The sequence below is a fragment of the Podarcis cretensis genome, assembly GCF_951804945.1.
Source record: "Podarcis cretensis genome assembly, chromosome: 5".
In the NCBI taxonomy this organism is placed as follows: Eukaryota; Metazoa; Chordata; class Lepidosauria; order Squamata; family Lacertidae; genus Podarcis; species Podarcis cretensis.
The window spans coordinates 1,873,782-1,888,504 of NC_137174.1; the positions used below are offsets into that span (position 1 = coordinate 1,873,782).

At 40.7% G+C, this 14,723-nt stretch overlaps 1 protein-coding gene across 4 annotated transcripts in view; it reads left to right on the forward strand.

Annotated features, from left to right (window-relative positions):
- LRP6 (LDL receptor related protein 6) overlaps window positions 1–14,723 on the forward strand; it is a 105,663-nt gene that overhangs the window by 48,446 nt on the left and 42,494 nt on the right. For 3 of the 4 annotated variants that reach the window (XM_079975085.1, XM_079975086.1, XM_079975087.1), the window contains 2 exons: window positions 10,935–11,331; window positions 12,774–12,945. In XM_079975085.1, the coding sequence (XP_079831211.1) occupies window positions 10,935–11,331; window positions 12,774–12,945 (569 nt within the window). The remainder of the gene's footprint in view (window positions 1–10,934; window positions 11,332–12,773; window positions 12,946–14,723) is intronic. The other variant, XM_079975088.1, reaches the window with a different exon arrangement.

Consider the following 14,723-nt stretch of genomic DNA (forward strand, 5'->3'; position numbering starts at 1 on the left):
CTGATTTAATGCCATTGCCAGACTCATAGGCCATTCTGGGCATGTTATAAACACACCCTGACTATGACACCCAGATGGTTGTCACCTCTAATCTGTCACTTACTGCTAAGGAACAAAATGCTTTTTCTGGAACTAACTGATAATCTGTATGAGGTATTTATCCTAAAGTTGAATTAATATGTTATGAACGCACACACTTTTCACAGTGGGCTGCGATAATAATGTTATTGTTGTTTAAACCATGTTTTGTTCAAAGAACCATGGATCATCTCACAGACCTCAAGACTGGACTGTTGTAATGTGTTGAAGATTCAGAAACTACATCTAGGACAGAATGGAGTATCCAGCCATGCTACTTATGAGCACTGCTGGCTGGGCAGATATTACACTACTTCTTGAAAGACCTGCGCTGGTTGTCTTTGTCCTTCTGAGCCCAATTTAAAGTGCTTATATTGACACACAAAGCCATAAATGACTTGGGCCAAATATCAGGAGAAGCACACTCTCTCTTATATGCCTCTCTTGGTATATATGTTTATTGTTCAATAAGAAGTGCAGGTGAAAGGGGGTAACATTAACCACTAGGCTTGCAGGGCTGATTCACAATGATAGAGGAGGGAGAAAGGTTGTTTTCTGCTGCTCCAGAGAAGCGGACACGGAGCAATGGCTCCAAACTACAAGAAAGAAGATTCCACCTAAACATTAGGAAGAACTTCCTGACAGTAAGAGCTGTTTGACAGTGGGATTTGCTGCCAAGGAGTGTGGTGGAGTCTCCTTCTTTGGAGGTCTTTAAGCAGAGGCTTGACAACCATATGTCAGGAGTGCTCTGATGGTGTTTCCTGCTTGGCAAGGGGTTGGACTCGATGGCCCTTGTGGTCTCTTCCAACTCTGTGATTCTATGATTCTAAGTGTTGAAGATGTGTGTGTGGTTGGAATTTTGATGTCACCTCTGATCACATCAAACACAATGCTTTTAAAATGGTCAGTTCACATATTCTAGCTGTAAGTTATCAAGTGTTAGAAATGATAAAAATATAAAACACCAAATTACTTTTTCAACTAATGTCAAGATTTTACTTAGAAATGCAGATAGCTTTTTTAAAAAAATAATTGAGCATTTTATAGGTTGCAGCAGCTGTTTCTCCTTGCTCATTTCCCCCCTTTGTTTCTATTTAATCATGGCTATGTGAATCCACAGAAAGCTTGCTTAAAATAATTTGTGCCATATATATTGTATTTTTCACTCCATAAGACACACCTGACCTAGTTTTTAGAGGTGGAAAACAAAAACAAAAAAATTCTGAGTCAAATGTTGTACTAAACTATTTAATAAACTACCTGTATATCAGAATAATATTTCAGCCATGTAAAGTGAACAGGAGTCAACAGTGGCATTAAGAACCATCACTGTCATTAACAAATGAAGAGAGACTTTATCCCCTTGTATTGGGGGCAGGCAGTGGAAATATATGAGGTTCCACATTGAGTCCCTTAGATCTAAGGACTGTATGGTTTGGCCCTACACAATTATTTTAATAAAGCCAAAAGAAGTGGGACTTTCTTCCTTTTTTTTCATTGCAGAGATCTCTGGGGGCTTTTATATGAGGGAGGAATGAGTGGGAAATCTGATTCAATTCCCATTTAAAGTCAAACCTACCCAATTCACACCTTTGTACACAACACAAGGAGCAAACCACAGCCGCCCTTCAAATTTCAAACTTCTGCAAAGGAAGGGCCTACTGTCCCAGCAAGACCAGTGGTGGAGGGAGGGTCTTGTGTGGCAGCACGTCGCCTGTGGGGATGTGGGACGTCGCCCACACGAGCATTGTCCCATGGGGGCGGAGGGATTACACGGCTCCCGCTGTGCTTGCTTTACACCCGTGTAAGCGGCTCCTGTCCCGCTTTGCTGCTTTAAAACAAGCCAAGGAGGAGGGTATTTGCTTCATAAGACGCACAGACATTTCCCCTTAGTTTATAGGAGGGAAAAAGTGCGTCTTATGGAGTGAAAAATACGGTATATTGTAAAGAAACTGAAAGGCTAAACTAAACTTGCAGAATTTGTCCCTATAAATTACCAACTCATTAAAAAACAGTTTCATTATTGCGACTTATAACTGCATAATACATAAACTAATTATCTTTATGTTGTCTGTCTAAATATTCTTTCAGGCAAGGGAGGAAGGATACAGTTCTGCAAAATTTGTTGTAGCTTCTTTTTCAAATATTCAAATCTTTACTCAAATATTCCAATCATTTATTTAATGACAATATAGCATTAGAGGCCTAGATTTGTTAGTACAGTATTCTTTCATCTGTTCTCAGTTCTCACTTTGAAAATCTAACGGAAAAAGCAAATCCGTGTTTTCAGGAGATATAAATCCAAACAATGTTTTCTTTTCAGGTACAGAACAATCTATGCTGTTCTTTCAGTAAATATATCTGCCAAGAGCCAGTGCGATATAATGAACAGACTTAAATTGAAGAGACTAATGTCCAAATCCTGTCTCTGTCATGAACCTTATTGGGTGACCCTGGGGCCTGAAATACAGGACAAAACTGTATCAATAGAGGATATAGCATTTTATATGGAAATACAGGACAATCCTGTATAGGTACGATGGCAACCCTACCTGTTACAGACCAGATTGGTGCTTCTGGACCACATGGCATAACTTTTATATTATTTCTCTGTTGTTCATCCCTGTTATTTATGAAATCAATTTATCACTTTTTTATTTCAATCAATTCCATATTTGGCTTTGGAAACATATCAGCACAACACTTTCAGTTAGGCTTACATTATGTCCCAAGACTTTCCTTGGTAGTCAAAATTGCATAAAGCAATCAACATAAAATATTAACAGTGAGAATATGCTAAGTAATAATCCTGCAGAAAATTTACAACTGCTCTACAGATGCTGTAGATCATTGTTGCATAGGTTTGTCGTAAGGACGGAAAATGGAGGGAAGGTCTGGTCTTCTTCTGTGACAGATATGACTTGCTATGCCAGCAACAGTACCAGAGCTTGATGAATGCTAGATTTAGGATAGAGAAAAGAAGGTACTTCTTTATCAAATACTTCCATAAACTTAGGAATTGCTGTAACAAACTCTGGTGATGGTCACTGGCTTAGATGGCTTTTTGAAGGGGATTAGGCAACTGCAGTTCCATCAGTGGTGGTAAGCCAACATAGCAAGATGGAAGCTCCAAAGTGCAGAGGAAGTATTTATCTCTATAGCATTTGTCTTTGGGACAAGCACGTGCAGAGGGCCCATTGCCTTCATATCCTGCTTGTGGAATTCCTGGTACCATCTCACTGGCCACAGATGGAAAGAGGCTGCTGGAATAGGCAAACTTGAAAGGGAATTCTTATTTTGTTAAGTAGCATAGATGACTAATGGGTAGCCAAATTTGAATTTACTTCCCATTCTTCTCATCTGCCACTCCTTTGCACACCTAACATAGTTTTGAGTTATAAAACGGTAGTTCTTTATAGACAGGCAGACTGCTTCCCATGTGCTATTTAATCATGCCAGTGAAGTCAATTAAACTTACGTTATTGCTTTACAATTTGTTTTATTTAAATCAAACAATAAGTATGGGAAGATGCAGTACGTTTCCGAGCACAATTCAAAGTATTAGTGCTGACCTTTAAAGCCCTAAACGGTCTCGGCCCAGTATACCTGAAGGAGCGTCTCCAACCCCATCATTCAGCCCAGACACTGAGGTCCAGCTCCGAGGGCCTTCTGGCGGTTTTCTCACTGTGAGAAGTGAAGCTACAGGGAACCAGGCAGAGGGCCTTCTTGGTAGTGGCACTTGCCCTGTGGAATGCTCTCTCATCAGATGTCAAGGAAATAAACAACTATCTGACTTTAAGAAGACATCTGAAGGCAGCCCTGTTTAGGGAAGTTTTTAATGTCTGATGCTTTACTGTATTTTTAATATTTTGTTGGAAGCCACCCAGAGTGGCTGGGGAAAGCCCAGCCAGATGAGTGGGGTATAAATTATTATTATTATTATTACTATTATTATTATTATTATTATTATTATTATTATTATTATTTATTAAAGTTTTTGAATACAATACATAAATAATAAACAACATTACTTATATCATAACATAGTTTCCTCACTTCTTTGGACTCCCTCACGTCTCCCGCTCCCACTTACATCGCTGAAAATTTTTTTCAAGCAAATTATCCTCTTGTTTACAACCTTATATCCGCTCATTTAAATAAAATCTAACAGTTCTCCAGAAAGTTTGTATTTTCCTTAATCTCACTTATCGTCAAATTCAGATCTAATTCAGTGGTGGACAATTATTTATGATCTAGCATCCTTCTTAACATTCAACCAAATTACAATATTTTTGAGGATAAATCTTAAATTTCTTCCAGTCTTCTTCAACCCTCTCTTCTCCCAGGTCTCGGATTCTGCCAGTCATCTCAGCCAGTTGCATGTAGTCCATCAGCTGCATCTGCCACTCTTCCAGTGTGGGTAGATCTTGAGTTTTCCAGTTCTTAGCGATGAGTACTCTTGCTGCCGTTGTTGCATACATAAAAAATGTTCGGTCCTTCTTTAACACCTTCTGGCCGACCATACCCAGAAGAAAGGCCTCTGGTTTCTTAGTGAAGGTATACTTAAATACCTTTTTCAACTCATTATATATCATTTCCCAGAAGGCCTTCACTTTAGGGCAGGTCCACCAGAGGTGAAAGAATGTTCCTTCACTTTCTTTACATTTCCAACATTTATTATCAGACAAATGGTATATTTTAGCAAGTTTAACTGGGGTCATGTACCATCTATATATCATTTTCATTACATTTTCCTTCAGAGCATTACATGCAGTGAAGTTCAGCCCAGTGGTCCACAACCTTTCCCAGTCCTCAAACATAATGTTATGTCCAATGTCCTGTGCCCACTTTATCATAGCCGATTTAACCATTTCGTCTTGTGTATTCCATTTTAACAGCAAGTTATATATTCTTGATAATACCTTAGTCTTTGGTTCTAACAGTTCTGTTTCCAACTTCGATTTCTCCACCTGGAACCCTAACTTTTTATCATTTTTTAAAACTTCTTTAATCTGAGCATAATGTAACCAGTCTCGCACTTTATCCTTCATTTTCTCCAAACTCTGCAATTTCCAATTGTCTCCATCTTTTTCTAATATTTCCCAATATTTTGGCCATTTGGCCTCCATATTGGGTCTTTTTCGGGCCTTAGCCTCCAAGGGTGAAAGCCACCTCGGAGTTTTGTTTTCCAATAAGTCTTTGTATTTTGTCCAGACATTAAATACTGCTTTCCTGACAATATGGTTCTTGAAGGCCTTATTGATCTTAACCTTATCATACCATAAGTATGCATGCCAACCAAAAGCATTGTTAAAACCTTCCAGGTCCAGTACATCAGTGTCTTCGAGAAGTAGCCAGTCTTTTAGCCAGCAGAAAGCTGCGGCTTCATAGTACAACTTTAAGTCTGGCAGGGCAAAGCCCCCTCTTTCTTTCGCATCAGTTAATATCTTAAACTTAATTCTGGGCTTTTTGCCCTGCCAGACAAGTCTAGAGATATCTCTCTGCCACTTCCGGAAGCACTCCATCTTGTCCACAATCTGCAATGTTTGAAACAAAAACAACATCTTTGGCAATACATTCATCTTAATAGCAGCAATTCGGCCTAACAAAGAAAGCTTCAATTTTGACCAGCTGTCCAAGTCCCTCTTAATTTCAGACCAACATTTTTCATAGTTATCCTTAAATAGACTCAGATTTTTTGCTGTTATATTCACCCCTAGGTACTTTACTTTTTTGACCACAATTAGTTCTGTTTCTCTCTGAAACCGTTCTGACTCTGTATCTGTCAAATTTTTTCCCAACACCTTAGTTTTCTGTTTATTTAGTTTAAATCCCGCCACCCGACCAAAATCTTGAATCAGTTGTAGTACTCTTTTTGTACTAGATTCTGGCTCCTGCAGTGTCAACACTAGGTCATCTGCAAAAGCTTTAAGTTTATATTGTTTTGCTCCGACCTGAATCCCTTCCACCAACCGGTCCCCTCTAATCATATTTAAGAGCACTTCCAGAACCGAGATAAATAACAAAGGGGAAATCGGGCAGCCTTGTCGTGTTCCTTTTTCAATTTTGAACTCTTCTGTGACCACATTGTTAACTATCAATTTAGCCTTTTGTTCTGAATATATTGCCTCAATCCCATTTTCAAATTATTATTATTATTATTATTATTATTATTATTATTATTATTATGCAAAATTGAAGACTGCTGGAAGAGAGGCAAGTGCTGAAATATTTTTTATTTTTAACCCACATAAATTAAATCCAACTGACCAATGTTGGTGCCTAAACAATACCAACATCCATTTTCCCAAATGGAATGAAAATGAAGAGGAAGGGTTCTCAGTGAAATACGGGTAACTTAAATCTTATACTGGTTTTACTTATGTGATCACAGCTTTGCATGGGGCGGGGGGGGGGCTTTAAACAAATAAACAAAGAGTGGAGGAAACCCACTCTCTATTTGCTTATTTCCATACAACTGTCAGGCTGCTGTCAGCAACTCCCATGGCTGGTTGCCCAGGAACGTACAAAGACAAGGAATGTTCTTACCGTCTGCTGTTTATTCAGTATTTACAGAGAGAGGCTATAGAACCCAGCCTCTTGGATAATGGCGTTGACCCGAGTGAATCTCCAGCCCTCCCACCCCGTCTCTCCCACTTCCTCATTCATTCGTCATCCTCATCACCTTCGCTATGGCTACTGGCAAGCGACCTCTGTCTTTGAGCCCTTTGTTCTCCTACTTTCAAGGCTTGCCAGGTTCTGGGAGATGGGGGGTCTGGAATGCTTTCTAAAGACACTGTCCATCAGCTGTTGCCCCCCTGGTGCTTCCTCTCCCTCCTCCTCTCCCATTATTTCCCAACTTTCCCCCTCATCTGCCTCTGAGCTATGACCTCCCTCAAATCCCTGTTATAAATATAAACTGTCTTCTCCTCTAGAAAGGTCAGGCTGGGGAGGCGGTCTCTACCATTCCTCCTCTGCCCAGTCCCTGACAGCCACCACCTGTGCTGCTTGAAGCCTTTGGCAGCATCCCAGAGCTGCCTTCCCAAAGCTGGTTAACGAGGCGCGAGGGCTCTGGCAGGGTTCTAGAGGTTCCTTCCCAAAGCTGGGCAGGTGCTTACTGGGCTTTGAAAGGTGGCAAGAGGGCTCTGGGACACTGCGAGAGCCCTTGTGTGTGCTGCCTTTCTGAAGCCAGGTTGGCAGCCGTCTGCCATGGGGGGGTGCAGTTCCGGGGGTTCCTGGTTTTACCCATTTTTACGTATATGGACTCCCGGAACCAAACCCTTGTGTAAGACCTAATAGCATTTTTTGCAAGTTTATGGCAAGCATAATTTTTTTAAAATTCAAGTGTTCTGATTCTTTAAGTAACAGGAGTATTTTATTCTTCGGTGCATAAGGCTGGATCATCAGGAAGAGGATTGGGAGTGAGGGAACACTCTGTGAATTACTACAATTTATAGTGCCTTGGCATTGACAGATGATCCATACAGCCAAAGGTGAACCTGGCTGACCCCAGCAGAGTAGTTTTCATGTCAATGAACTTTTGCTTTCTCAATTTGCAGCATATAAAAACCACCTTGTACGCATGTGTATTTTAATTGTATCTGGGAGAGGCAGTTGTAAACAATGACTTTCCCCCCTAGTTTCCTGTTTCTAGCCATTTTGGAAATCTTCAAAAGAAATATTCATCAAGGAGCTGAAATTGCAAATGGCATAGTATTACTTAAATGCTGTGTGAATTAATTCTTTTTGTCTGATAATAACTGAGTTGGGCACCTAATTTCAGTTTCCACATGTTTTCAAAATAACACTTAGCAATGGATGTAAGCCAAAAATCCTAGTTCATTAGTGAGCTGAGCCAAAATCATAGTTCAATACTCCTCCAGTGTCTCAGCTCGAAAGTGCCAAAACTCTTGTGTAGAGCAACAGAAATAAACTGAGTGTGATAGAGAAGCCAAGAGCAAGCAGTGTGTATGAATATGTGATGGCTACTGCTGACAACATCATTTTACATAGGCTCTCCCTTTCATTGTACCAGATGCTACATAAAGCTCTCCGGACTTTCCTCATGCCATGTTAGTGTGGAAGTGCTGTTGGGTGTGAAATAGTCTCTACCATAATAGAGGCTTGCAAAGTCAGGAACGGTATTGATCAAATAGATACAGAGACATTATTTCTCCGTCTGTCATAAAACTGAAACTCTGGCCATTCTCACCCACTGAAGTAGGTTCAGAAAAAAAGGAAATCCTAATTAACACAAACTTCAACTAAGCTTATAGACTTCATTGCCACAAGTTCTGACAATGGCCACTGACTCAGGCAATTTTTGGAAAAAGATTTAACCTCTTCACTTCCTTTCTTATTTTAATGTACACTGAGCTGTTCACACATTATATACTGAGAATAACTGTCAGTCTGGTAAAAGCTTAAATGTACTGTCCATGTTTATGCTATTTCCATAATTCTGTGGTGGAAAACCTGTTTTTTGGGTTTGGGGGGTTGCCAAAAAAAAAAAAAGGTGATTCTGTGGGAAATGCAGCACAGTTCTCTCTAATCTATGTTCACTGCATTTTAATTGTGCCTTGCTTTGAGGGGCAATTATGTTTTAGTACTCCGGTGAGAAAAATAACCAAGAATACACTTCCTTCCTCCTGGCTGACACTAGGAATGTACTGCTGCTGGTTATCAAACTAATAGAATCCTATATTTTCATAGGAGGAGATGCTTTCAAGCTGTTTTCCAGAGGTGCCACTTGGCATTGTCTCTTCTCTCCCCTCAAAAAAATTAGTTTCAGACCATATGATTATTCCTCGGCAGTTTCAATATTTCTAGTTGCTGTGAGGTAGACAAACTACAGCAAATCCTCTTACAATGTGTTGCTTTTTTGCAGTTTAGCCTGGAGCATATCCAGGAGCAGTCCTTTGATCCTGGCTGTGAATCTATACTTCCCCCATACCAAAACCTGAAATAATGCCCCTGAGTTTGCATTGACAAAGCCAGAATATATTAGCTGAATCTTCAAGCCGGCCGTTGGAGTCTTGTCTTATGTTTTTAATGTACACTGGTACCTCTAGAATCATAGAATCATAGAATCATAGAGTTGGAAGAGACCACAAGGGCCATCGAGTCCAACCCCCTGCCAAGCAGGAAACACCATCAGAGCACTCCTGACATATGGTTGTCAAGCCTCTGCTTAAAGACCTCCAAAGAAGGAGACTCCACCACACTCCTTGGCAGCAAATTCCACTGTCAAACAGCTCTTACTGTCAGGAAGTTCTTCCTAATGTTTAGGTGGAATCTTCTTTCTTGTAGTTTGGAACCATTGCTCCGTGTCCGCTTCTCTGGAGCAGCAGAAAACAACCTTTCTCCCTCCTCTATGTGACATCCTTTTATATATTTGAACATGGCTATCATATCACCCCTTAACCTCCTCTTCTCCAGGCTAAACATGCCCAGCTCCCTTAGCCGTTCCTCTAGTTGCCTTCACCTCCGGTTACATATCCTTCAGGATACGTACGCGGCAAACCTGGAAGTATTTTCCCGGGTTTTGCCGCATGCTCATGTATAGAAGATGAGAACCCAAAGATTTGCAATGGTTTTTTTATTTCCTGTACTGCCCCAGTAGCATAAGAATTTGGCTGTATATTCAACATGCTGAGGCTAGAACACCATTGCAGATAAGTCCATGAAAGTTAGTAGTCTACACACTACTGTGCTAGGATTTTTATTATTATTATTATTATTATTATTATTATTATTATTATTATTATTATTATTTTAAAGCACAGGGCTTGCCAGCCTTTTTTGGCCTGCTTTGCAAACTAGAAAAAACTTGTTGTGGACATCTATTGGCTATGATAGAATTTGTATTTCAATTGGGGGGGGGGGGAGGAAACACTGTGGATGCCAAGAGAGGCCTCTGCAGGTGCAGGTGCATGTGAAAGTAAAGCAGAGACAAAATAACAGCTCCTGCTCCTGCTTGAAGATAGCTGATGGTGCTGTCTCCAGTGGGTAGGTGAAGCGGAGTTGCAGAGCACAGGCGACAGAACACATAATCATGTGCCCCACTCTTGGCTGCTTAATTGTGGCTAATGCCAATCAGGAAAGTCTGACGCTACTGTGCCTACAAATTCTTCATTTGCTTTTGTCTGTGTGGACTTGAAATTCAAAATGCTTTTCTGCTACCTGAACTATATTTGTGGGTAAATGCATTTTTAATGGTTCAGATATATGAGGGAATGTCTTGATCATTATGATACCAGAGTGCTCTTCTCATCTTAGCTTCTGAATGCTTAACACTATTCCAGACTTGTAAAGAAAACGCCCTTAACGCCCTTAATGTTGTTTGGGGTGGATTTTCTATTTTAGGCTACATTCCAACACACCTTTGGAGTACTAAAGTGTCTCCAGATTGAACCATGGATGTGATGTTAGAAGAAGTCTGTTTTTCTGGATCAATATTTGTCTGAGAGACATTTTAAAAACCCCAATACATTAATAGTGGATAAGAGAAAAAGGCATTCCAGTGGCAAAAATCAATAATTTCTTTGAATTCCCCCCCCCCCCAGCTTCTTTCTGGGTTTTTTTTGCCCATTAATCCTACATTTTTTATGGATGCGGGGAAATACCCCAACATGCTACATTTACTGGGTGCACATGTTAACCCATGTAACATTCAGCTGATTTTCCTGGGATTTTCTTTGTCCCAGATGCTTTATGTGTACAGAAGATAACTCGGAATGGTGAGCAGTTGAAATATGTAAGAACTTCTAAAAAATTATTTGGATATCTTTGTTCTAAGATTTTTAAATATATGTGTGTGTATATATATATATATATATATATATATATCTGTACAGGTGCCATGGAGCTGCTTCTGTTAGCCCGGAGAACTGATTTGAGACGGATATCATTGGACACTCCAGATTTCACTGATATTGTTTTGCAACTGGAAGATATTCGACATGCCATTGCTATTGACTATGATCCTGTAGAAGGGTACATCTACTGGACAGATGATGAGGTGAGGGCCATCCGGCGCTCTTTCATTGATGGGTCGGCTAGTGAGTTTATTGTCCAAGCACAAATTGCACACCCTGATGGCATTGCTGTGGACTGGATTGCCCGTAACCTTTATTGGACTGATACTGGCACAGACCGCATTGAAGTAACAAGGCTTAATGGAACCATGAGGAAGATCTTGATCTCAGAAGACTTGGAAGAACCTAGAGCTATAGTTTTGGATCCCATGGTTGGGTAAGATGCACTAATTTACTATATCAAACCAATTCATTTCATGGGTTTCCAGCTTGCCCTGATTCAGAAACAGATATCTCAGTTCTGCATTATTTAGATTAAGGATAAGCAGTTGGAGACCTCAAGGCCACATCCATTCTGAAAGGATTTCCACTGTGTTTACAAATAGCCTGTCAGTCCCCTGACACAATACATTGTTATGCATCTCAGTCACTTAGCTGAGATGCAAGCAGAGGACTATTCTACAGTGGAAACAGCGTTGGCCCTTCTTACACACCTCAGCTACTTCCGTGGGAGAACTGGTAAACAGTGATGAGTAGCTGACATGACTGAACTAAGCAAGAGGCCAGCCTGGAGATTTGGACAATCAAAGAGGCCCCATTCTAGAGAGAGGCAGCTTTGATTTTTCATGTGAACCCCCTGCCCATGTTTCCTAGTCAGCTTCCTAAATAGTTCTAGCAGTCAATCAATCTACAATTGATTGGCTGAGTCTGTAAAGAGACAGTACCAGAAAAGTCCAGGCAGAGAATTGATCTGGTTACACAGTCACCAAGTCATTTGTACGCTGTTTCTGTGGGTCTAGGTGTTTTCCTGGAATATGGGATGCTTTAATATGCAGGCAATCCTTGTTAAGCCTGCCCCACCCCTTTCCACGATGTCTTTGGGGCGTGTGATCGCGCCTCATTTGGACGCACCTAAATCAGGAGTTGCCTGTTTTCTATTGTAATAAATCTTTGGAATGGTTTAACAAAATTTTAACATTGATGCATTTTTTTCTTTTTAAATTATTTTGATCAGTTTTTAATCCTCATTTTATTTGTATGTTGCCTTTCCATAGTTAAAATCATGCTCAATGTGGCTTACAACATGAAAAGATTTTAAATTGCCCGGAACCTTTTCAATAGATGGCATGTTGACCATGTTTTAGGACAATATGGTGTAATTCCTTAATTACTTTTCAGTTAGTGTTTGAATAGGTACTCACTTGATCTCCCATATGCTTCATATGCAGTTTTATTCTTTCTGTCTTTAAAAATGTAAACATAAGCAGATGTAAGTCTCAGCCTGCAAGCATTAAATATTGTTCTATTTAAAACACTTCACTTTCCATTTGGGAGACTCTCTCCCCCCCGCCCCCCCTCTCTTGTGTGTTTAAAAAGTGAAAGAACCGCATCTAGTTCTTGATATCTCTTTCAGTGTGTTCATAGTGATGACCACACAATGCTCAGTGCGTATACACTTCTAGGTTATACATTTATGAGAAATTTACATCAGATTGCAAAGCAGCTTAAATTAACTAATCTGTTTCAGTGAATCTCTTTAGCTAAAGAAAGCAAAGGCCACAGCCCAAATTCCTATCAACCCTGCTAAAATGCAAACAAATGACTATTAGTGTGTGTAATGATAGCATTTTACTGCAACATTTCTGTTTCTCCTTACAGCTATATGTACTGGACTGACTGGGGAGAGAATCCAAAGATTGAGAGAGCTGCATTAGATGGATCAGACAGAATTGTGTTGGTGAATACTTCTCTCGGCTGGCCAAATGGCTTGGCTCTGGATTATGTTGAAAACAAGATATACTGGGGAGATGCCAAAACAGACAAAATTGAGGTCTGTTATTTCTGTTTTATATCAATCGAAAATCCCAGATTTGCTGCTAGCTTCCTGAGACAGCCTATGATGAATTTGTGTTGAAAACTCATTAAGCAGTACAACTAGAAATAGCTAGTTCAGGATCATAATTAATTATTGGTGAATTTTAATATCAGCATTCTCTGTTGCCTTTCTCTGAGCCCTTTAAGGATTATCTAAATTATATTTTATTTTCTGTTGAATAAAAGGTCAGTGCTGCTGAGTCAGAACAAATATATAAAACACAGAGTGTATTCACAAGGAAAGTGCTAGATATTACTGTCATTTCACAGAAATACGTAGCTTTTACCTGCTGTAGCTGTTGTGCATTTTTTTCACCAGCTTGGCTCCCAGTTCTGAACTTCATTGCTTCATACACACAGCTCTTAAAGCTGTAGACTAAAATTAGTATAAAACCCCACATTGACTGAAATTCTGAAAGTAAGAGAAGCACCCCTGGGATAAACACAGAAATTTCCCGAGTTCTTCTGAAGGTTCAGAAAGGTTATCATCATCTTGGAAGCCTTTCCTCCACCTCCACAGAAACAGATTGCTCCATTCGTTCCCAAAGGAGAATTTGGCAGTCTTGTCATATCCTCTTCTTTTGAGGCATGCTTTTATAAACCCCAAAGTTCTTTTTCAAGCTTGGCTCAGGAGAACGCTAGCAATTCCTATTGTTTAGTTATTGTAGGTTTGCTTCTTACAAATTCTACTTTTGCATATGAAGCAATCTGCTTGCTCTTCCTGTGTTCCTGGCTGAATGTTAAAGGTAAAGGTAAAGGTACCCCTGCCCGTACGGGCCAGTCTTGACAGACTCTGGGGTTGTGCGCCCATCTCACTTAAGAGGCCAGGGGCCAGCGCTGTCCGGAGACACTTCCGGGTCACGTGGCCAGCGTGACATCGCTGCTCTGGCGAGCCAGAGCCGCACACGGAAACGCCGTTTACCTTCCCGCTGGTAAGCGGTCCCTATTTATCTACTTGCACCCGGAGGTGCTTTCGAACTGCTAGGTTGGCAGGCGCTGGGACCGAGCAGCGGGAGCGCGCCCCGCCACAGGGATTCGAACCGCCGACCTTTCGATCGGCAAGTCCTAGGCGCTGAGGCTTTAACCCACAGCGCCACCTGCGTCCCGGCTGAATGTTAGACCCCCTTAATATATGTGCATATCTACGGCTATGTCCACAGCTACTTCCATGCCATTGAAAAAGCACGCAGGGTTTTCCACTCTGTGGTTACTTCTGACAATGACCTGGTCGGCATGTCATGAAACCATAGTTAGAGTGAACTATGATTTAAGTGCTGATGCATGCTACTGAAATCACAAGTGCTTTGCTCCACCCCTGCTGCTGTTGGGAAACAAACCATACTGGGGGGCTTGGTGTTGCATCTGCACCAGGGTCAAGTTCAGACAAAAAGCTGAATGGTGGTTTAGCTTGTAGCATCAACAGGTGTTTCTACACATTTATTTCATGGGGCACTGGGAACAGTGGATTGGCTATATCCTCTCACATGACCTCAGGCAGGAGCAAAGACGTTTTCAATTTTGATCTCATTTTATTGTTGCTTTATTTTATCTAGTCTTCCTTAGTTTTAACTCCTGTCTTTGAGTCTTACGCAAATATCTATACAGTGGTACCTTGGTTTACAACCTTAATCTGTTCCTGAAGTCCAGTCTTAAACCAAAGCGGACTTAAACCAAGGTGTGCTTTCCTATAGAAAGTAATGGAAAATGGATTAATCTGTTCCAGACCATGAAAAG